Source organism: Myotis lucifugus, unplaced genomic scaffold, assembly GCF_000147115.1.
Source record: "Myotis lucifugus unplaced genomic scaffold, Myoluc2.0 scaffold_114, whole genome shotgun sequence".
NCBI lineage: Eukaryota > Metazoa > Chordata > Mammalia > Chiroptera > Vespertilionidae > Myotis > Myotis lucifugus.
Genome location: NW_005871162.1, coordinates 3761066 through 3786550, shown reverse-complemented (window position 1 = coordinate 3786550; position 25485 = coordinate 3761066). Strand labels below are relative to the sequence as shown.

The 25485-nt window shown below is 37.1% G+C and overlaps 1 protein-coding gene across 1 annotated transcript in view; it reads right to left on the bottom strand.

Annotated features, from left to right (window-relative positions):
- The window catches only part of RRM2B (ribonucleotide reductase regulatory TP53 inducible subunit M2B), a 31160-nt gene extending 5751 nt beyond the window's left edge, over window positions 1-25409 (bottom strand). The window contains 9 exon segments of the mRNA XM_014459730.2: window positions 2303-2416; window positions 4028-4132; window positions 8008-8141; window positions 11623-11658; window positions 11661-11716; window positions 12156-12289; window positions 13062-13178; window positions 16529-16684; window positions 25196-25409. Of these exon segments, the coding sequence (XP_014315216.2) occupies window positions 2303-2416; window positions 4028-4132; window positions 8008-8141; window positions 11623-11658; window positions 11661-11716; window positions 12156-12289; window positions 13062-13178; window positions 16529-16684; window positions 25196-25243 (900 nt within the window). The 5' untranslated portion in view covers window positions 25244-25409.
- Between the last annotated feature and the right edge of the window lie 76 nt (window positions 25410-25485).

The window sequence follows — 25485 nt, the reverse complement described above, 5'->3', positions numbered from 1 at the left end:
CTAAGACCAAGTGAAATTAAGTGACTTGTTTTTGACACACTGAAGTACTCAAATATTTACCGACTAATACTAAACTAAAAGAGAAGTTGAAAACATCATAAACATGGCTCCTAATTGGAATTCTGTATAAATGACAACCATTTGCTAATTTAAGTAATCTCTTATTTTACCAAAAATTGTCATCATTAAGAATAGTTCTTCTTACAGCTCCTTGAGTTCAAAGTTTAGTTTATGTATTTTAATTGCTGTTTTCTTAATATATACATTCAAGGCTATAAATTTTCCTGAGGATTCTATAAATTCTGATATACAGTAATCTTATTGTCATTTAGTTTACATTTTCTATTAGTTTATATTTTCACTTTTAATCTCATTTTAAAGGATATCTTTTCAATTTCTAAGTAGATGGAACTTTTTGGCAATCTTTTATTATGACTTTCTCATTTAAATGCATTAAAATCTAAGAGGTCTGTATAATTTCTCCTTTGGGGAGTTTATTGAGATATGTTGAAAGCCTGTGAAAAATGATGTTTTACACTATGTTTAGATTTCCTTTTGTAGGAGGCATGTTTTACATACCTACATTTAACAAGTTCCCAAAGGGAAAACTAGACCCAGGGGTCCAAGGTTTTCCAATAAGCAGGAAAGCATGGATGTGTGGGTGTGAGGATACGGTGGTGGGATAAAGGATAGCGAGTTCACGTTAAGGTTTAAGTAAGCAAATTAATTTTCTAATAACAAATATATTGGTATAACTTAGGAACAAATATAAATTTTTAATATACAGTTTATAAATTTAAGAGATCATATTAATACAATTGTAATCTTGATTTCTCTCATTACTTATCAATAAACAGAGAGAATGTTGCAACTAAAATTATAAAATACTAGAGGCTCGGAGCATGAAATTCGTACACTCGGAGTACCTCAGCCTGGCCTGCACCCTCTCACAGTCTGGGAGCCCTCGGGGGATGTCTGACTGCCGGGGAGTGGGCCTAAGCCAGCAGTTGGACATCCTTAGCACTGCCACACAGAGGCAGCTCACTGACCTGCAGTGAGCATCTGCCCCCTGGTGGTCTGTGTGCGTCATAGCAACCGGTTGTTCTGCCATTCAGTCAATTTGCATATTAGCCTTTTATTACATAGGATAGTTTATCTTACAAAAACCTTTCCCTCACCTGACTCTTTACAGTATTTCTGTAGTTACCAGAATATAAATGTGTAACCAAAAAAGGTAATAATTACCCAGAATCATGAATTTCATAAGGCTTCTCATAAAATACAATTTAAACTTACATTTCCATGCTAAGAAATCAAACTTATACTAGTAATTTTTAATTACCATGGTGCAGAATACAGTAAAGTTCTGTGAATGTTCCACTTACATTGAATACAACATGACCACTTAGTGTGCCTTTACTGTAAGTATGACACTATGTTAAATGCTTTAAACAATCCTTTGTGGTATTATTATTATCATCTCCATTTTATGGATAGGAAACTGAGATAAAGCTTAAGCAACTTGCCTAAGTCACATAGCTAGAAAGCGGTGGAACCAGGATTCAAACCCAGGTAGTCTGGCTGCAGCCTCCATCTGCTAAGTCATGTGAAAATCATACCTCTTTACAAAACTCAAATACATTATATCTGATAAACAAAGTGACAGAAATAACTTCAAGACAACTGAGTTCAAAGAGTAAGTTATGATAGTTAATGTTGTCATAATAACTATTTCCTATTTAAAAGTATTAACCCAGCCCAGTCGGCATGGCTCAGTGGTTGAGCATCAACCTATGAACCATGTGCCCAGGTTGTGGGCTCAATCCCAGTGGAGGGTGTGCAGGAGGCAGCCGATCAATGATTCTCTCTCATCAGTGATGTTTCTATCTCTCGCTTCCTCACCCTTACTCTCTGAAATCAATAAAAATATATTTAAAAAAAAGTATTAACCCCAAAATTACAACAAAGACACATGGAGATTTATGAGGGTAAAACACATATATGCATACGAAATGCAATTATTTAAAAATAATCCGATTCTTAATAATACATGCAATTATTAGAAAATAATCTATTGAGCTTATTAGTTCTAAGATTTATCAGCCTCCTACTTCTGTTATGAATTTCATTTTACATTTCAAAGGATTTTGCAAAGCCAATTTGTTCATGCAAAACAATGCAATGGACATTTTAAAAGTAAACTAGTATGTTACAAATGATTTCAGTTGAAATACAATATTTTAATCACCTCATTTGACAATAACATTTTAGCTTAGTAGTAATACATTTTAAAACATCTTACTTTTGAGAATCCAAGTTCCACAAGTAATCTGTCAGCTACAAACTCAATATACTGTTTCATCAAAACACAATTCATTCCAATGAGGCCAACTGGCAAGGCTTCTGTTAAGAACTCCTGAGAGAAAAAGAAAAATAGAATATAGTACAAAGACAGAACAAGAAATAAGTATGTATCTTCCAAATAAAAGGACAGTTTTAGTCTTATTAATCTTCTAAGTCACTAATCTTGTCCAAGGAAAGTAAACTAGGTTAAATTCATGGCAAACAATGTCCATTTTTTTTAAGTTGATTTCTTTTTTTAAAAAAATATATTTTATTGATTTTTTACAGAGAGGAAGGGAGAGGGATAGAGAGTTAGAAACATCGATGAGAGAGAAACATCGATCAGCTGACCCCTGCACACCTCCCACTGGGTATGTGCCCGCAACCAAGGTACATGCCCTTGACCAGAATCGAACCTGGGACCTTTCAGTCAGTAGGTCGACGCTCTATCCACTGAGCCAAACCAGTCAGGGCCAATGTCCATTTTTTAAAAAAATGTTTGGGATATTTACTGTTCACATTATTTCACATTCTCAAATAGCCAAAATAAATGGAAGCTAATTATCAAATTACTGGCACTTTTAATTTTTATATTGATTGATTTTAGAGAGAGAGGAAGGGAGAGAGGGAGGGAGGGAGGGAAAGAAAGAGAGAGAAATATCCATTTGTTGTTCCACTTATTTATGCATTCATTGGTTGATTCTTGTATGTGCCCTGACTGGGGATTGAACCCGAAACGTTGGCGTACTGAGAGGATGCTCAAACCAACTGAGCTACCCGGTGCCAGGGCAAATTATGGTACTTGGAGATACTTTGTTCTGAAATATCTAGAAAAAGATTCACCAAAGATAATCATTGTGGAGAACATCATTATGGAAAGACATTACAAAAGAGAGAAAACACAATTAACAAAGAAAACGAGACTGGAAGAGGGTTGGGAGATAAACTGTACTCCAAGTATATTAAAAGACAATGGTAAAGTGTTAATAGAGGAAAAATAAAAACATTAACCATCTGGACTTAGTTCTCAAAATGATTACAGATACCAAAATGTATTTTATGTCTTTTCCCCTCTCCCAATATAAAAAGTTTGGCCGTTTAACTATGCAGTATTTAAGAACATTCTTTAAAATTTGTTTTACTTTTAAACTAATTCTTTCAAATAATAAAAACACATCCTAAGTGGAGCATCCAGATCTTTCTAGTCATAGATCGTTACATGCTATAAATTGAGTTTTACTATTCATTAATTAATTTATTTATTCTATAAGTATCTGGTGCATGCTTCTAGCTAGATATTTTGCTAGATTTTTGAGAATACAAAACAAACAAGAAACTATCACTTTCCTCTAGTAGCTAACAATCTAAAAACATAAAGCTAAAATAATTAAAATAGTTTGTTATGGCACAAAATTTGACAGGTCAATGAGACAGAAAAAAAAAACAGTCCTTAAACAGACTTTATATACGTAAAGTAATGTATAATACTTACATATAGAGCAAATTATAAACTGACATAATAATTGTAATACATTATCTACTGGTCCTGTCAGATTGACCATATGAAATTGCTGATTTTTATTTTTACCTGCAAAATGGCAGTTTCATATGAGTCAACCTAATAATAGAACGATACACACTTCAGAAAGTGATGTGCTAATCATATATAAGCTTCCCTGCTTACCTGCTCAATTTCAACAGCATTAACGATGATCTCCCTGACCCTTTTTTCTGAAGGCTTATTTACTAAGTATCGAAACATCAGGCAAGCAAAGTCACAGTGAAGCCCCTAAAACAGAAGAAAAAATGTCAAAAAAAAACCCAACAAGTTTAATCAGCTATTTTCACACAGCGATGTGTCAAGCATCATATAGAATAGGGTCTCGGAATGCAAGAATGTAGAAGAAGGATTAAGAGGGCCAGGAGGTTCTTTTCTTCAGATCTCATTAAAATGCAAATTACAATAACCCGTAATAAAAAATTTCAGTGCCAGCAAATCTTAGCTCATCAACATGAAAAAAGGATTATTAACAACAACAAAAACTATGACCAAAAGCATTTTGGAAAGGAAAACAAAGCAAGAAGAGCTATATAAAAGTTCATTTATTTTTAATGTCTAAAAAAATTAAGAAATGATTTTAAAAAGTAAGTAAAGAACAGATGAAACACTCAGATTTTGAAAAGACATTTATATTAAACTAGAGGCCCGGTGCACGAAATTCGTGCACAGGGGGTGGGGGGTGTCCCTCAGCCCAGCCTGCACCCTCTTCAATCTGGGACCCTTCAGGGGATGTCCAACTGCCGGTTTAGGCCCAATCCCTGTGAAGACATCCCTCTCGCAATCCAGGACCACTGGCTCCTAACCACTCACCTGCCTGCCTGCCTCGCCCCCAACTGCCCTCCCCTGCCACCCTAATCTCACCCCCAACTGCCCTCCCCTGCCACCCTGATCTCACCCCCAACTGCCCTCCCCTGCTGACCTGATTGCCCCTAACCCCCTGCCAGCCTGATCTCGCCCCTAACTGCCTCTGCCTTGGCCCCCACAACCACGGCTTTGTCCGGAAGGAAGTCGGACATCCAAAAGATGGCCAGTTGACCCAGTCTAATTAGCATATTACCCTTTTAATAGTATAGATAAGAATGGCTCAAGATAAAAATGAGTTTAGTGCAATGAAAATGGAAAGTGAAGAATTAAGCATACCATTTGAAGCTGAAAAAGCAGAAATGACATTGCAAATAACTCAACCAAAGAAAAAGTTGTGAAATACCTTGACAACAGAATGGTTATGCAAATACAAGAAATGGTATAGAATGTTAAATAGCTGAAGAACAGAGCAAGGAGATTCAACCTAGGATAATTTAACCCATAATAAACACAGATGTTCTAAAGCTGAAGACAACAAAAGAAAATTTCAAAAAGTCAAAACAAAACAAAAAAAAAGAGAAAGAAGCCAGAGATACAGAAAGATGATGGCATTCCAAACAAAATTAACAGAGAAGGACACTAAAGCAGTCGATTAACATTTCTAAACCACAAGAAAAATGAAACAATTTTGTAAGCCACCAAAGGGTGAAGAAGAGGAAGACACAGCCACTTTAAAGAATTACAAATGAGAGTTTGCTTAGGTTTTTCTAAATAAATCAACAAGTAACTGAAAACTATGTACAATAATAAAAGCGTAATATGCTAATTAGACCAGACATCCTTCCAGACGAAGCCAGGGCTGCGCACTGACCACTAGGGGGCAGCTCCTGAGTTGAGCACCTGTCCCCTGGTGGTCAGTGCATGTCATAGCAATCGGTTGTTCTGCCGTTTGGTCGATTTGCATATTGGCCTTATATTATTATATAGGACTAAAGGCACGATGCACGAAATTTGTGCAAGAGTAGGGTAATGGTATCTCACAGCCCTTTTCCAATTGCATTAGAAAGTTAAATGTTAAAAAGCCAAAAAGAAAATGTGTGTGATTACTTAACTCATCACTCAAAGCTCATCAATAAATTTCAGGGTTTTGTATGTTAAAAGACCAAACAAAATAAAAAAGCAAGACAAACTGGGAAAATATCTGCAATAGATATAACAAAATTCATATTTTATATTATAATGAAATAAATATTTTTTAAAATCATTTAAAAATACTTAGTGAAAGAACTCAATCACTATGCATTAGGAATATATACCAACGAAAGTAAAGACAAGAATAAGCAAATACAGAAAAAAAATATAAATGACTAATATTATTTTTAAATGTTCAATCTAAGTAGTAATCAAACAAATGCAAATAAGACCAATAATGAGATACCATTACCCTTATCAAATTTGTCAAATAGCCTGGTCAGTGATTGAGCATCCACCCATGAACCAAGAGGTTACTGGTTCAATTTCCAGTCTGGGCACATGCCCAGGTTGCAGGCTCAATCCCCAGTAAGGAGCATGCAGGAGGCAGCTGATCAATGTTTCTATATCTCTATCCCTCTCCTTTCCTCTCTCTATACAAAACAAAAACAAAAACAAAAACAAAACAATAAAAATATATTTTAAAAAAATTTGTCAAATATTTATCACATAAATCCAAATTCTAGTAAGAGTATATTAAGAAAAGACACATTCATAGGTTGCTAGGTAGGGCTGAATATTAATATAAAATTTCTGGGAAGAAATCTGCAAGCAAGTATGAATGACCTTTAAAATGTTTATACCTTAAAATCTAGTAATTCTACCTCTAGTAAATCTAGCTTAGAAAAATATTATGAATTTGGGACAAAGCTTACATACAAAGATATGCATTTTGCATTATAGCAAAGCAAATAAACAGAATATCTGGAAACAACCTAAATTTCTAACTGTAGAATAGTCAAACAGTAATATTAGAATATTATATATCTAACAAAATTACTGTTTACAAAAAATGCTTACTGTCATAGAAAAATGCTCACAATATTCTGCTAAGTGAAAAAAAAGAATAGCTTACAAAAATACAAGAATATCTCAAATTGTAAAAATATGATGTCTGTATGTATCTACATAGATTTAAATGTCAAAAAAACCACCCAGAAAGAAATACAATGAAATACTAAAAGTGATTATCTGTGTTGAGATTGAGTGATTTTATTCTCTTACTTCTCTATAATAATCAGATATGACATTAATAATAAAAATATAAGAAATTTAAAGACATAAAATAACAAAAGGTAATTATACAAAGCATTTTATGGCACTTAAAAAGTACTCACACATACTGTTTAATTGTATTTTAACAAAACCCTTTTAAGGTTCATATTTGAAGATACTGAGGCTCAGAGAAATTAAGGCCACTTTGAGGTAAGCTCAGCCAGGATTAGTGTAGTCAATAAACATGAACTGAAGTGCTGTAATGGACTAAATACTGAGAACAGAAAGATAAACTCCAGGAGCTTAGAGACTAGCAGAGAAGAGAGAAAAGAGGTACAATATATGTTATGGACTGTAAGATAGGAACAAGTTCCAGTTTCAAAGCGATACATGAAGGAAAGAGTGATCAATTTTACCTAATTAGGTCAGGAAAGTTTGAGTTGCAACTTTAAGAAGGAAACCAACAAATTAAAAAACTGGTAGGAAAGATGGAAAGGGTATTGCAGGTAGAGGGAGACAAGGTTTAGTTACTATCTGGGTGTGCGTGTGCAAAATAAAAGAAACCATCTAAAATGACTCCCAGATTTCAAATTTAAATGAGTGGATGGAAGTTGGCAACCCTCAATAAGCTAGGGAAAACAGAACGAAGAATAAATTTTGGGAGAAAGATGAGTTTGACTTCGCCTTCCAGGAAAAACCATCTAACGTGCACCCGAATACACAAGTTTGGAGCTCAGAAAAGAATAGATGGACTTAAGATAAAGTTTTGGTTGTTATGAGCATCTGGGTGGTAGCTGAATAAATTAGATCAGTCAGGAGGTCATATACAGTGAAAGAGGGAACCAGGATACAATATTTAAGGATGAGCAGAGGAGACTGAGGAGAAAGTTAAGAGGCAGGAGGAAAGCAGTGTCTTAAAAGCCAAGGAAGAAATGACTTTCTTTTAATTACCAGGATCCTTGGGTCACCATAAGCATTTTCCAGGGGAAAGAAAAATAAATGAACACCAAGTATAAATACAAATACTAATAGAAGAATACTTCATTCCTTACTTCATCTCTGCTGATGAGTTCATTGGAAAAGGTGAGTCCAGGCATCAGACCTCTTTTCTTTAACCAGAATATAGCAGCGAATGAGCCTGAGAAGAAAATTCCTTCTACAGCAGCAAAGGCCACCACCCTTTCCCCTAGGAGACAAAAACTAGTTTCATTGTACGAAATATTATAGGCTGCAGACATTTTTAAGCTACACACACACACACACACACACACACACACACACTACATATTTTTATAACAATATCACAACTATTCTGCCCAGAAACCAAATCAACAAGTTAGTGCAATAGCCAAGAGTCCTTAGGAGGAAATCCGCCACCTCTACCTACTAGAGCAGAAAAGTACAGAAAGGTGTATCTACTTCAAATCCTATGTCTAACACTGAGCTCTCCTATAGGTCTTGGTATGTAGACAAAGGAGAACCTTTTACACTAAAAAAGAAGAGGTGATTTATCTGTGCACCACACGTGCCTGTGAGTACAGTAAGTGTGTGTGCGTGTGTGTGCCTCAAGAATGGAGAGTAGAAGATGGCTTTTATAACAAACTAGAGGCCCGCTGCACGAAATTTCATGCACGGGTAGGGTCCCTAGGCCTGGCTGGCGTACTCACTGTTAGGCAAGGACTTTGCAGAAGCCGATCTCCTAACATGTCTCTAGTGGCAGCATATCTGCAACATTATCTCTTGCTGATGATTATAGGTTTAACCCAAAAGAAGATCATTCTCAAGGCCCTATGCCACATTGCATACCTGAAATATTTATGTATATGTCTGTCTAGGGAGAAAAGTTTGTTCGGTAAGACTGTAAAATAAAGGCAACTGAGGACTTGAACCAACTAAAGATCATAGTTGGAATCCCAGTACTTGTTGGGAGACCAAATACACAATAGCAGGCTCTTAATAAATGCGTCCTGATCTAAATCAATGGAAACTATATAAGTACTAGATGATAAAAGACATTATGAAATTGCTAAAACTTGATGCAAAAACTGAATAAATATTTATAACTTCCCAAAAAAATGTCATTATAATATTTAATTTCAAAAAGAAAGATGACTAAGTTTAAATATTACTGGCTGTCTCTAAATAGTGCTCTGGTTTGTTCTTGTTCTTTTCCCTGATTATCGTAAACAAACCAAATCAGATAGATCAATTATATCAAATACAACTATTCTGCCCAGAAACCAAATCAACAAGTTCTTTCAAAATCTTTTTTAAATTAAGCACTATATCTCAATTTTTAAAAAACTAAGCAGATATATATTTAAGAATTTTTAGCTATATTGGAGTTGAATCTCCTTATAACATATTAACTTTCAAATAAGCTAATGCTTTTTTAAGGAATATTCTTAGGTTCTCTTTAGCTAAATGTAAAGGATTAGAAGAGTCTGGATCTGAGGAAAGAAGTTGCTCTACTCTACTGCATCCTACTAGGTCACCTAAAATACTAGCAAAGCCCTAAGCCAACTTCATCAAGCTAAAGGCACTAACGGTGCAGGTGGCACAATTAGTTCATAAAACTGCACTTCCCCAGCCAGTTAACAGGAAGTACAGGTGTTTGGTGAAGCGAGACAATGTTTTCGTGTCTTTTAGCTCCTCTCCCAGAGAGCCACCAATGTGTTCTTCACTTTTTCCCTTTCTACCACCCATTCCACTCTCCTACACCATTTGAGACCATGTTCTTTTCCCCGAGGCCCTGACTCAGAACCCTACATGGAGTTTGCCTTGAGAGTAAGCAATAGGGAGAATTTAAATGGAGCCTCTGGTGCTGCATGGTGACTGCACCCTCCTCTAATTTTCTGTATTTCTAGGTTGCTTTCTTTGGCAGTGTCATGAAATACATGCTTTCTTGGAGCCTGTTCTTCATTTTTTTTTTTTTTTTGCCTGTTCTCAATTTTCCATCAGTAATTATCCATCCTAATATTTTCATTGCATCTTGAACACCTTGGAATTTCCCTTTTTTTAATCTCTAAAGCCATTGTTTCTCAAAACGTGCCTTTCAAACCACTTGTAGGAAATCAACTATGTATAAAATACAGATTCCTCAGTCCTACCTGGGCCTCTTACATCACTTGGGTGAAGCCCAGGATTCTGCAGGGCTTTTCCACAAATTCTCCAGTGATGTTTTTGCACATTTAGAATCACTGCTTTTCTCATTCTTAAAATGAACTGAAGGCAACACAAATGTATCTGTTTCTTCCCTAATATACTGTAAGCTTGTCATACCTTACATTACATCACTGACTGTCAATGTGTGCTCCAGGGATCGCTGGAAATTCAGACCAAGGAGGTCTGTGGGGTCAAAACTATTTTCTTAAAAATACTAAGGCACTACTTTATATTTTTTACTACCATTCTCTCATGAGTATATAGTGTTTTTCAGATGCTACATGACATTACCATAATAATCTGAAAAGCCTAGTAAAATACTCTCCCTTTTCTAACTACTTATCTGAATGAGGGTGGATTTTTTTTGTACACTTCAACTAACACATCATGCAAATACAGAAGCAGATATAATTCAGCTGTCTTCTATTTAGTCAGGCATTAAAAAGATTTGCAAAAATTAAAAAGTATGCCATTCTCACTAATTCTTTTCTGGAAAATATAGTTTTTTCATAAATATGTTAAAATCTAACAGGTTATTCTCATTTAAAAATGCATTAATAAATATGTTTAAAGTTTATTAGTTTTAATTTCTAATATGGAAATATCAATAACCCACATAAATAAAAGCACTCTGGAGTCCTCAAAAATTTTTTAAGTGTACAAATGAGTCATGAAATAAAAAATCTTGATATCTGCTTCCCCACATTTTAATTCAATCCAGAAAGTAAAGAACACAAATTATAAAATAGATAAGAATAAGACAGATACTTAGAGCTATTCAAATAAATTATCTGAATAGTTTAATTAATTTTAAAAAGATGTACTGAGCAACTGCTACATATAAGATACAACATTAATCACTTCCTTTAAAAAGTTAGAGAATTTCAACTCATCCAGAAGAGTAAAAAATAAGCCTGTTCCTGCAAATGGTTCCTTGCTCTAGTTGAGTGCACTAATCTTTAGTTTTTCAGAAACTATATATTTGTTTCCTGAAGAATGTAAGACTTTGACTCACCTTAAATTTAAAAAATAAACATTCTTGAAAGCAGATATAAACTGTGGATTGCTTTAAGACTCTTGCTAGATTCTATGTGACTGACGTATTTACTTGTTATTATACATTGACATCTTAGCCTTTCAACTTTCAATTTATTAAACAGAATAGATAGTTTTCGATTATTTTAATTTTTTAAAATAACTTTATTGACTTTAGAGAGAGAAAGGGAAAGAGAGAGAAACATCGATCTTGCCCCACTCGGGGATGAACCCACAACCTGGGTATGTGCCCTGTCTGAGAATCAAACCCACCACCTTTTGGTGTCCAGGACAATGCTCCAACAACTGAGCAGGGCAGTTTTAGATTATTTTAATCCTGGTTTCTAATTAATTAGAAAGAATGATTCAAATAAAGGTGCACATTGAGACTTGAGACAGTAACACCAGGTAAAATAGTATTATAACGCTCAAGGCAAGTTTGATATATATAAATTAAAGCTACAAACCAAAAGTAGATTTTCTATCTGCTATCCACCGCAAGCCCAATCTGCTTTTTTCTTAACATATGGCATTGTTTCAATTGCATTAAATAAAAATTCCCTGTAAAAACAAAATAATTAATGGCAAAGTTATTAACGTGTTTTTCTTAATCAAAATAAATGTTCATTGGCTAATTAGATATAATAATCGCAACTCTATGGTCTACTACCATATCTGTAATTTTTCTGTATGTCTGCATATCCATAAAATATAGACGTTAAAGTGAAATTCAAATTAGTGGTTTGATCTGGTCTGACACAAGAACAAATAATTACGATGTTCAATTGCTATACAGAGTGTGCTCCACAGATGAACAAGTTCTATACAAGTTCTTTTTTTTTTTTAAGCGAACACATTATTGGGCAATAGAAAACTTTACACTCCTATATATACTTCCGTATTTGAAAATTTCCCTAACATTTCTTTTAGAGTAAATTCTGCTCTTAACATAACCAAGCAATATGATGAAACTTTGTAAATAAAACCCCAGTGGTGATACCTTTTCTTGGGCTCTCTGATGTAAGTGTCTATTAGCAAACTGTACATCTCTGAGTGAACATTCTCGATGAGAATTTGAAAGCCATAGAAACAGCGAGCTTCTGGAACCTGCACCTCCTGACTAAATCGCTCCACCTATGAAAATAAGGGAAACATATATATCCAATTCTGTGGGCTCTCATTGAACACTGCAAATCAGAATCTGGACATCAGAATTATCACTTAAAAATTGCCTGTCATGCCACTAGCAGGTCAGAAAGATCTTATGGAGTATTTTAAGCAGTACTATTTATCAACCCTCCACAGTAAAGTAGCTTCATAATGAATTCTTAAGCAATTAAGTGAATTGATCTGTTAGGTAGAGAAACTGACTATAATGACAAATAAACTGTAGAACATCTACCAAAAAATAATTATTTCACTTTGTATAACTGACCTTAAGTCTTTTTTTTCCAACAGCGGATAGTAGATCTACTGAAGCCCCTTTCAGTTAATGATAAAAGTTCATATATCTCTATTCTCTTTAACAAGAAGGCATGCCTCCTGGCCAACCATAATACAAGTTTAAAAACGGGGAGCCAGAACCCAGAGCTCTATTACAGAGCTCCAGAAGGGTTATTAAGGTGCAGGTTCTTTATTAGGGTTCACATCTAAGGGTAGAAATCAAACTCATGCTTATGCATTTTAAATTGGTACAAGATGCTTGGTATAATGACATGGTGCTGGTCAAATAATAGAAATGTATTCTTTCCTCTGACACTTTGTCAGAAAAACAAATTCAAGAAATAAGCTTCATCAAGTTCATCTCCTAGAGAAAAATGTTTAGGTTCAGTCTAATTATCTTACTGCCATTATCTTCATTCAACTGCTAAATGGAAACAAAAGTAAAATAAGACAAAAATCTTACCAAATTTTCATTCACTATTCCATCACTGGCTGCAAAAAAGGCTAAGATGTGGGAGATAAAATACTTCTCATCTGATTTAAGCTTGTGCCAGTGTGGGAGATCCTTTGATAAGTCAACCTAAAATAAAAAGATTTCAACATTTTAACTTGAAGTTAAATTCTCAAAATATTTGGAAAAATAACTTCCACCTCAAAGTTAAGGAGGGACATCTCATTAGCGGGAAAATTTTTAAGAAGGAAAAAAATATTAACATCACGCTACAGACTGAATGTTTGTTTTCACCATCATCCACAAATATCTATGTTGAAATGTCCAAAGTGATGGTGTCTGGTGGTGGGGCCTTTGGGGTGATTAGGCCATGAGAGTGAAGCCCGCATGGATGGGATTAGTGCCCTTATGAAAGAGGCCCAGAGAGCTCCACTGCCCTTTCTGCCATGTTAAGACACAGCACGAAGACAGCCTCCAACTTACAAAAATGTTACATATCAAGTATATCAATAAAGCTGGGGGGGAAAACATAATTTAGTGGCACTGGAACAAATGAAGAAAGGGGCAAAAGGCAGGAGAGAATAGAATCTGGTCAAGAAAGAACTGAGGTGAATAAACTAATGACTTCCAGCAGCTGTTGCTTTAACATTTTATATAATACATAACAACTTACATAACACAATAGTGTTAGATAATTAGGCATTTATATATAGACAGATAATTAGGCAGTTACAGCTGCTACTTTAATGCAGGCTAATCTACTTTCATATCTAGAAGTAATGCCAGGCAGGTCACAAACCTGGGTTTTAAAGCAATTTATAAGTATGACTTCCTCTGAGAATAGAAATGTTTCGAACATGTTTATTAGAACTAGTCCTTGGAATTAATAGCGAGATGTACTCTAGAGTTTGGTGGAATCTACAATTCAAAAACAGTCTTTAAATGTACCCTGTAGATATCACTTCAGCTCGGGAAGATCTCTTAAGTATGTTTCACAGTCACCTCATAAACATTTGAGATATGTAATTGTCCTTTGTCCTTCTTTTATTTATTCTACAAAACCCTAATCTCTTTATATTTTAAAAAGGACTGGTTCACCCTTTGAATCATTTGTGTTCTTTTCTAAAATCCTTTCCTCATTACTTTATTCTTTCAGTGATTACTGAGCACCTACTTACTATTCCTGAACTTAAAGGATTTGACGCTTGGGGTGTTCTAGTCAAGAATGAGAAGTGGTTTTCATTAGTTATTTTTATTTACTTGCAGCAAGTAAAGGAGACGGGATTCACATTCAAAGCACTGGCTTGCGAAAGGGAGGCTTAGCCATTGGTTATCTACACTGTTTGGCTAATTCCACATTAGTTTCTTCTTTTCAGTTGACTACACTTAGTGTTGGGTTCCTGTCAAGCTCATCCTCTTTACAGCTGCATCTGCAAAATACTGTGCTACATTTTACATTTAGCAAGAATAGCATTTAGTCACAACTAAATGCCCAGACCGTGAAACCCTTGTCCTATCTAACACTACAAATGCCAGACACTGTGCTAAGCATTGGGATACAATGGGGCAGGAAGGGGAAAATATTTGCAAATATCTTTTAAAATATACAAGCTAAAAATCAGGTCCTATATTATTTTAGTTCAACTGAGGTTTAATTGAAGGATACCTTCCTGGTTTTTAACTATTATACTCCTGATATTAAATGTTAATATTACAATATGCTCACTCCAACATATCAAACGTATCTCTTCAAACACTCAGCTTTCAAAAGGTCCTATAAATTTTATTTATATTACATTGGTCATTTTCCATTCCCAGTGTAAACCCTCTGGCCAGCTTTATCTTATTTCAGTAAAGTCTTCCATTTACCATCTAAATATTGATTCCAAATTACTAGTTATCAGAATTCTGTGGATAGCTTTAAAAAAAGAATCCCAGAACTTTGTCTTTTGAATCAAGGTTTCTGATAATAAGCCATATCTTACCTAATAATAGACAAACATGTAAATTGCCTGTACCTTCGCTACACTAACCAGCCAATCAGGAGAGTATGCAAATAAACCTAACAAAGATGGCGGTTAATTTGCATACATAGGCTCCAAGTGGTGGAGCAAAGCCTGACTGCCCAGGGGCCATGAGGCTTCGCTGCGCTGCCCGCCCCAGGGCCAGCTCTGGCCAGAGCCCGGCCACAGCAAAAGCCTGGGTGCCGGGTGCCGGAGGAAAACCAGTGCCAGCAGCCAGGGGAAAGGAAGGCCTATTGCATGAATTTCTTCGTGCAACAGGCCTCTAGTTTAGGAATAAAGCTAAACCACTGATAAAACAATAAAGTCTAAAGTTGATTAAATGATAACTCATATAATTGTTTAAATGAAAAATATGTGGAACTAAATGTATTAGACTCCCTTTCAAAATATGTGTTTGAATCTTCCTATAAGCTGCCTATTAAATATATACAACCTGCATATTACAGGGTGGGGCAAAACTAGTTTTACAGTTGTTCATATGGAAAATAATGCACTAATTAATAAATAATAATCCAAGAATAAACTCAGAACTGTAAACTTTTTGCTCTACCCTGCATAATTTTTCAAATTAGTGTTTCTTAGTCATAATACAACATATATTACATTTGCTTAAAAATGCATATAATTTTCAAATGAATTTCAAGAAACTCAAGAATCACAAGTACCTTCTAAACACGATGAATGAAAAAGCCACCTGTATCCTCCCTTTGTTCTCTTAACTATATCTAACAAAAAAACTGTCTAAAAACCACAAACAGTTGGTGACAGTCAGGTGTGCCAAGCACTACGATACAATTTAAAAATGCTGGGGTCTTGTTTTGCTCTATATGTTAAATATAACAAAGATGTTAACAATTTAACAAGGTTGAGTAGGTGGATAAAATTCATAACAGAAGCTTCAAAAATTGGTGCTTCTGATTTCTGTGCAACTCTCCCCCCATTCTGTGTAAAACAATGGTTTACAGTTATTTGGTGCTTACTAGGTGCCAAGTAACATTCTAAATATGGCATTAATCTCATTAATGAGATTTCTCTGATCAATCCTCATAACAACCCCCCAAACCAGGTACTAGTAGCTCAGTATAACAATGACGAAGATACACAGAGAGGTTAAGCAACTTCTCCAGTTGCACAGCAAATGGTAGATCCAGGATTTGTCTGCTCTCGAGCCTGCATTCATTACAGCATGCATTTACATGTACAGAATCACTCTCATGAAAAAACAGACAGACATATAGGCCCAAATATATCTATCCAAACAGATATATATAGAGAAATATATTGTAGAGGTAGAGATATATAGAGATTAATATACACATATACCCAGAGAGCAAGAATGCTCTGCAGGTATCATCCATCATACTGGTACAATGTCCATTTTTCGATATCTTGTAACAGAAGATGTGAACACTGCAACACAGAACATGATTATTGACAAAAGACGATGTCACTTACCTCTTCTGCTGTCCAGAAGGATGCCTGTGCCTGTTTATACATTTTCCAAATATCGGGGTACTGGATTGGAAAGATGACAAATCGGCGCGAACTCTTTCTTAGGAGTGGTTCTTCACTTGACTTTGCTTCATTTTCGTTGGTATCTGAAGATAACCTCTTTGAAAATTAAAGTACAAACACCCATTTTGTGAAGACATCTCCTCCTTATTCATATCTAAACACACATCTGAGGGAGTTGGGGAAACAGCATAGGTTTGGGAGCCAGTCTGGTTGGGTTGAAGCCTTACTTGTCACCTCGTAGCTGGTTAATAAGTGTTTGGTTGGTTGTGTAATCGTAGCAAGTTGCTTAACGTCTTTGAGCCTCAGTCTCCTCATCAGTAAAATAATACCTCTCTCACAGGTGATCATCAAATTAATTTTGATGATTAAAGTGCTTTAAACAGAACCTGGCACATATAAGCCTTGAATAAATTATTGTCATTAATGCTATTTTGAGGATAAGCACAAAACTAGACCCATAAATGTCACAGAGGGAACATTTCTAAGTTAGTGAACCAAACGTTCCCTTTTGTTCCTCTCTCAAAGATGGAATGCTGGTTTGAGATAGAAATAAGCTACTGTTATAAGTTTTTTGATTTTTTTAGTTTAATGTTTTCTTTTCTAATTTTTACTGAACTATAATCTTACCTGAAAACTCTGTACCAACAGAGGTTTTGTCTGAAGCTGACCATACACCAATTTGTTATTGCTATTTACATGTTACACTTACTGCATAGAGCAGTGATGGCGAACCTATGACACACGTGTCAGAGGTGACACGTGAACTCATTTTTTTGGTTGATTTTTCTTTGTTAAATGGCATTTAAATATATAAAATAAATATCAAAAATATAAGTCTTTGTTTTACTATGGTTGCAAAGATCAAAAAATTTCTATATGTCACACGGCACCAGAGTTAAGTTAGGGTTTTTCAAAATGCTGACATGCTGAGCTCAAAAGGTTCGCCATCACTGGCATAGAGTCTCACTGTGGGCTGTCTCAAAGCTTTGTGGAATAAAGTGAGGAACACATACCTACATACATACTACTTGGAAACAAGGTGGCATTCTCACAAGGTAGAGAGCCATATTTTTTTTTTTAAATAGTCAGCAAGAGTATCAGAAGAGTTGTGTGTCCATGAGAATGTTATATGTAAAGTATATACAAATAGGCTAAAACGTGTATAAATCGAGATTATTGAGACACATTTCAATTCTGGACTCCTAACTCAAACTGTTTCTCTTCCGTACCAGGCCCGTACATTGTGTTCCTCACCATTGCCTCCACCAGTCCTCATATCTCTCCAAATCAAGTGTGCTTAAGCTTTGAGGCTAAGAGGCAAGACCAGATGACAGAAAGGCCCACAGTCAACGCCTGAGACACACAGACACAGGTGGGCTTACACAATTCACACATGCTGCCATTGCAGCATAGACTGCCTTATTTGGTAAGTACTTATTTTGAAGGCACAAACCTCCCCAGATAGAGCACATAAGCCCCAGAGTATAGAAACTCGTTTTTCTCTATTGTGATGTTCCTGTAGTACTGTGTCAAGCATAAAAGACCAATAAGCATTAGCTAAGCAAGTGAATGAATGGGCTAATTTCTCTTTATCCTGGGCTCAGGTTACTGAATATTGTTAGACTTTTTTTAATTTAACATAAGGTCACAATACATCAGTGAAATAATATAATGACCACTCAAATCAAGCCTTCTCGGAGTGCCCCCATCTTTCTCCCCACCCTCCATCACCCCAAATGCCTGGATTAAGTCCAAAATAGCACATCACTCACTGCAATTTAATTCCCTATTACGTGTCTATAGACTCCTTTAGACTAAAAACCAACTTTACTTTAGTGGAATCCCCAGAGCCTAGCATAGTACCTGGCACTTAGTCAAAATTCATTCCAGAAACATTGGAGAAAATTTTTTTAAATGGAAGTGGTCAAATTTCTAAATGTGTGTGTTATGTGTGTTGCCACTGAGGGTGTTCAGTCTCCAAAGAACCATAAGATACTGGCACACTGCGGTTCTAGGCTCCAGAACAGGAGGCAGGCAAAAGAGCAGGTCCTCTGGGTCTGGCACGGAGGCGCTTTTGCGCCATCACCACATGGATGCTTTATATACATTATCCCACTTAATCTGTAAACAACTCTGACACACAGAAAACTATTTCCATTTTACAGATGGGGAAACTAAATCTTGAAGGATGTAAATAGCATACCCAGGATCCTACAACTAATAAGTGGCAGAAATAAGATTAGAACTGAGATATGTCTGAACTCAAAGCCTTGCCTGAGGCTACACCTCTGTATGCATGGACAGCAGCTAGAGGAAGGCCAGCTCTATCTAAAACCCAGAATTCAAAACACTGAAATGAACTACACCTAAAGAAGAGTATACATTACTATCTCCCACTAAGCAAAGTTCCTTCAACAAAGTGGTAGTGATATAACTGGCAAAGGAGGAAACCACCAAATTTGACTTTAGGAAAAAATAATTTCTTTGTCAATAAAGTTGAAAGAACCAATGTGACTTGAAACTGGTACAAAAGAAAGAAAGAAAAAACGCACAGCCAAATTGGTAAGGTTTAAAGCAATGGTTTTTAACTGATGCAAGTTTAAAAATCTACAGAGGAATAGTTTCTCAAAATGCATTTGCCTTCCCTTTTACCAGGTTAAAATTAATATATGTAATGAAATTACGAAGCATTGATGGGGACATAGTTCACAGGTGAATGAGACAATAAAAATAAGACTGAAAATAAACATTTTGGAATTTGCCACCTCTATAGGTGAACCAAATAACCCTATTTTATTCTAGATTGTCCTTTATAGTACACAATTGTATTCATTTAAAATAAGCGCATTCATGTTTTCAGGCAAGTTATTTAATCTGAGCATCATCATCTGTAAATCAAAGATAATACTTGCCATTCTCTGCACACTCTCAAGTGCTATACATTTTTTTAAGTTATTACTGTGTTATTATTGAACATAATAATTTCTGGCTGGCCTTTTAACCGTTTGAGTCCCAAGCAGCGCGATTGCGCTGCTTGGTATTTCTCGACATAAAACAAGCGCTATCACGCTGTTTGGGTCTTTTCGTACTCATTTAGAGAAAGCGCGGTTGCGCTGTTTGGGATTCTTCGACAGTGTTTTTTCAATACCCCCTGGGACTCAAACGAATTGTATGTTTTCTCGACATAAAATCTCAGCAGCACGATCGCGCTGCTTGGGACTCAAACGGTTAAAAGCTCTCTCTCTATACTTAAAGAAATGATAAAAGAACTATTATAGTGGTTAATTATTTGATCAATCAATACCTTCTATGACTGCCCTCAGGGAAATAAAGAACTCTTAGAAAAGTTTCAAATTTAAAGCCCAACTGAAAAGGCAGAAGTCTGCAGTCAACAAATATTTCAAACTTGTCTAGGCCCACGTTGTTCTTCCTTTAGTTCTTCTAGATTGTGCTTTTATCATCATTTATAGCATTTTGCTATGATTCTGCATTTCTCTTTTCTTTTTCTTTCTTAATATGTTTTGTCTCTGAGGTACAGAGCTAGAATCCTTGACCTTCACTATATTTGCTATATGGCCTGTATTGAAGTTGAGAAGGACATCATAAGCAGCAAACCTTTCACACCAAGCATCCTGGAGTTTTTAAATGCTAACAATAATTGATCAACGACAGGATCTATGAAAACTGCTCAAGACTTGTACCTTTAAATTAGAATGAAAATCATGTTTGTACATTTATTCTTCCTATTCCATCCTGATAATATGTGGACTGTTAAGAGAAGAAGCTGGATTAGAAGGGCAGTATGAAAGATTTTGCAATGTGAATAAATGAAGTTTAACCAATATAAACCTTTGAACTGAGCTAGATATGACATGGAAATATTGCTTATTTTCATGATGCTTAGAAAAATTCACAAACATGTTAATGCAGTGTCAGGAGTGTCATGAATACATTCCAAAGCTGTAGACTCTCTATGGACCTGGGTTAGGAAGCCATATGTTAGAAAAGAAAGCAATGTAAAGGGGGTGGGGATGGGGGGGGGAAGGGCCTAAAGAGCATGTAACATTTTTTAAAAACTGGAAGAATCTTTGTAAATTTGGACTTACAGTATGGGGGGACAATGGAAGGAGATGAAATCAGAAAGAACGCAGAGAATACTTCCCAAGTGTGTTTTCCAAATGCGCTCTGAAGAACTCTGTGGTCTCTCTAGTGTCACAAATATGAGATTAGAACTTTAGTTTTAAATGTGTTTTCAACCTTTTAAAAATAGTAATAAAAATACAAGTTGTTTTCTACTGTCAGCAAGGAAACTACCAATGCATGAACTTGTGTTTCCAGGTTGTCGTTTTTCTTTTTTGTGTGTGTTTGGGGGAGGGGTAACCTCAGAGGACAGTTTCTCTAGCGAGCTCTGCTTAACTGAAGAATGCCATGAGACTGAACGAGAGGCAGTTAAAAAAAAAGCAAAAAATAAAAAATACCCTGTAATCATTTGTATCTATTTTTCAGGAGTAAACCAAAAAAAATTTTAACCCTCCTCCTACCCCCCAAAAAGGAAAAAGAAATAATATTAATGGTACCAATAATACAGTAGAAGCCCTCCTATTCAAAGTAATCCAAACTGGTAGTTGAAAATTGGCTAATGTAAGAAATCAGAAGAAAATGACTTAGCTTAAAACATGTAACTTACTAATCTTCTTTTATAAAGCCAAAGCTTTTTGTTATGGTTGTTAAATTGGCTCACTGATTGACATCCCAAATTTTTCTGGCATAAACACACTATGATGCATCACCTATGCTTTTTAGTTTTAACATCCTTAAGATAGAGCAATCTGAGGGCAGAATCCTTACCTCTTTTATAAATATCACCAATCTTTTTTTATTTTTATCTAAGTCTACAGATTTTGTTTTTAATAACTTATCTTTATTGAGTTTCCCAAGCTTTCAAGTTTTCATAAATAATTTCTTTTCATACTCATATATTATTAGTTTACATAATAGTTAAATTACAATAGTTACAAGTACAGTTGGTATAAAGAGGACTAGAAATAAAGACAACTGATGCTGGTAAGGTAAAACTCAGAATTATGTGAATGCATCAGGGAGCAGCCTAAATGCACTCTAAAGCACATGGGTTGATAAATGCTCAGAACTGGCTAGCAGTACATTTATTAAGAGAACTTCTGGGAAATATGCAAAGAAACTGTTTGCTAAGTTTGGTATAAATCTTCAGTTATCATCTACACCCCAATTCAAAGCAGCAGGTTCATCAAAACAGCCTCATTATTCCATTAATTGATTTATAATATTACGTATGTTTACTTTAAAAATTACATTCATAAAATACACAAAAGTGGATTTAATCAGTGTTGCACTTACAATTTTGTTTGGAAAATAGGCCCAGGTGTTAAAGCCATGGGAGGGCCTTAAATGCAAATATACATGAATTTTGCCACAGCTATTTCCCTATAGCCATTTTGATGCAACTGTTTTGACACTTTTTTACCTCAGGGTCATCATTTTGATGAAATGAAACAAAACAAGTAAAAAAATAGTTAGCTTTCAGCTTTTAAAATCTGTACTCCATTTCTAGGCTTTATCTCAGGTTAAAGTGGATATGTCTATTTTGCATATTAAAGGAATATTAAGATGTTGACTAAAAAATTTTGGAGCAAGTCAAAGTGATCTGCTTTGATATATAACACTGGCATTTGACCTTTATCATGCAGACTATTGGGAGCTGTTGAAAGTTTTTAATCAGGTGAGAAACATGATCAGATCTGTGTTTTAAGATCACTTTTGTAGAAATGTGGTTAGATTAGAAGGGAAACTGGAGGTGGAGAGAACAATTTAAAAATTATTGCACTCCCCATCTCTTGCCCCAAATAGGAAATCAGCAGTAGAAACACAAAAGAAAACTGATTTAAGACACATACAAAGGGCTCAGCACCTGAAGGATAACTGAATAAATCTGACAAAAACTCTTGCTTCTCTAATTAGATGTTTAACAAAAGTTTAATTTGCATGAACTCGCCCCACCAACACAAGCCACAACAAGAATAAAAAGCTGCGAACACAAAAGTCTTTAAAAAGTTAATTCGGTCAATAAAAAACATAATGAGTTCAGTTTCAAGATATCCAGGGGAGAGCTGAAAATACAACTCTATGGTAGGCAGAGGCACTATCTCCACTCCTTCCCGAATAAGATAAAGATGCCATTGGTAGTCACCACACCACGGGGAGGGTTGTGATTATCCAGGGAAATCATACAGAGGAGCAGCATGACTGAGGACCAAGCCTACAGAAGGGGGAGATGGAAAAACAGAGACAGCTGGGATTACAACCCACTGACATGGATGTAAAGCAAAGGCAGACTCGATCTGATCTGGCTAAAGGGTCAACAGCTGAGACAGTGAGGAATTTGGTAAAGGGTCCACACTGGATATTTGCGGTTCTTAACCTGTGGGTCGCGAACCCTTTGGGGGTCGAATGACCCTTTCACAGGGTCGCCTAAGACCATCGGAAAACACATATATAATTAATATTGTTTTTGTGATTAATCACGATGCTTTATGTTCAATTTGTAACAATGAAAATACATCCTGCATATCAGATATTTACATGACGATTCATAACAGTAGCAAAATTACAGTTATGAAGTAGCAACGAAAATAATTTTATGGTTGGGGGTCACCACAACATGAGGAACTGTATTAAAGGGTCGTGGCATTAGGAAGGTTGAGAACCACTGGAAGAGGTTAGGAATTTTGTGGGCCAAAGATTTTCAAACATCTGGGGAGCTGGGAGGCTCAGACTCTAATTCTCCCCACTTGCTCCCAACCTCCAGCTGCTGGCGTTCTTTGTGCGGCGCAATTTGAAAAGCATTTCTATGGATAGATGTGGAAAATTCCTGAGTAGCAATGAACATGAACAGAGATGGCATTAGGAAGATTCATCAGATATCCATGAATTAAGAAAAACACCCTAGATTTTGGTAGTAACTATGGTGTCAAGTTCAGAGGTGGAAATGACAACCTGAATTAAGATATGGCAGTTGGCATGCTAAAGCTGCCTGAATGGGACTTTGCCAGTCTGAGGAGCCGAGCATTTTTTGGGTGGGAACTGAGACCCTTTGGGGAGTTTTTATTTGGAGGGGGTGACAGGGAGGCCCTGGTTTGATGACGGGTTAATTGGGCAGAGGTAAACAGGCCCGGGGAGCAGGTAAGACTGGGGGTAGAGAGACAACTAGGGTTGAAGTGATGCGAATCTGAAATCAAGTTTCTTAGAGGTATTCCACCTTCTCTTCCATCCCAAGAGCTTTTGATTCATTATCAAAATGGATTACTAGGTGTAGGCCCAGTGATCTACATTTTTTACAAAGTACTCCAGGTGATTCTGATGCATCTCAGATGCTAGACAAAGTACTTAAGGCATCCTTGCACCTCAAGTTTAAACCGTTCAGACCGTAACATGCTCACTAAGATTCATTCCAGACCTAAAGTTCTGCCCCTGTCTCTGTGGATGTGTATCGCTTAGATGGGGATAATAAATGAAAATCAACTGCCAGGTCTTTAGCCTAAATGACTGCGGGCACGAAAGGAAACATCTGACTGGTCTCATTCAAGGGGGAAAATCAGTACTAAACGTATTTGTGTTTCAAAACAGGAAGAAAAAGTTTGAGGGATATTTTCAACAAACATTTAGTTAGTTACTAAATGTTTACAAAATAAAAAAAGTCCCAAATCTGGCATCTACCCCTTCCTAAAGAAATGTAGGGCTAAGCATAATTCTCTGTCTGTAAATCTATGAAATCAAAGAAACGACACGCAGCAACAGGTTCAAGCGAAAAACAAATGGTTTAGAAGTATTTACAAAAAAATAGGGTGTGGAAATTATAGAGCAACAATTTCAACTACCCGACGACACTCAGTCACGGTTTCTTTACTGTTCCTATGTACGTTTATGGACGCAGAAGCAGAGGAGAGGATAAGCATGTTAATTTCGGTTTATGCAGCACCCGTAGCCCACTGTCCTTTGCATGAAGCCTTTCACTCCGTGCTCTGTGCGGGCAGGGCCATCCCTACTGCGTCAATGAAGACAGTTACGCCCCAGCGATTCACAGCGAAGCAGCCAGGTCTGCGCAAAACCGGCCGCCCGAGCCGATCACCTTGATTTAGGTTTCCGGCCCCTCCCCTCCACCCCGTGCACCTGCGTCACCTCCCACACCCCCCGGGCGGCATGCACTTCTCCGCTACATCCACCAGCCCTGGCTCCGGGCCTCGGTTTCCCCGGCCAGGTCTCCAGGAACGGAGGGGGTGCGCCTCGCCGCGGCCTGAGCCCCAGAGCGTTGCCCTGTCCGGGCCTGGGTGCAGCGCGGGGGAGCAGAAGCCCGGCTCCCACCCCACCCCTCCCGGGGGGGACGGCCTCCTGGGCGCTGAAAGAACGAAAGCAGGCTGCGGCGAGGGCTCCGGGCCCGGCCTACGCAGGGTTCCCGACGGCAAAGGGTAAAACGTCCCACAGCGGTCCTGCCCCTTGCCAGTCCCCGCCGCACCCTGCGTGCCACTGGCCAGGGTGACTGTGGACCCGAGGAAAAGCGGCCGCAACGTTTACCTCCTCCAGCTCAGGCCCGGCCACTTCCGGCCTTTCCGGGTCGCCCATCGCGCAGACTCCGCCAGAGCTCCGGCCGCCGAGGGAACCGAGCGCTCCAGGGCACCTCCAACCGGGACTGGACCCAGGTGGCCCGCGGGGCTGCGGAGTCCGCCCTTCCCCGCGGCAGAGGCCCCTCCCACGCCGGTCGGCCCCGCCTCGCTCCACTGCGCCGCCCCGGCTGTCTCGCCCGCCCATTGAGGGACTCTCCCTGCGCAGGCCCGGTCCTGCCTTCCCCGCCTCAGAGACCCGCC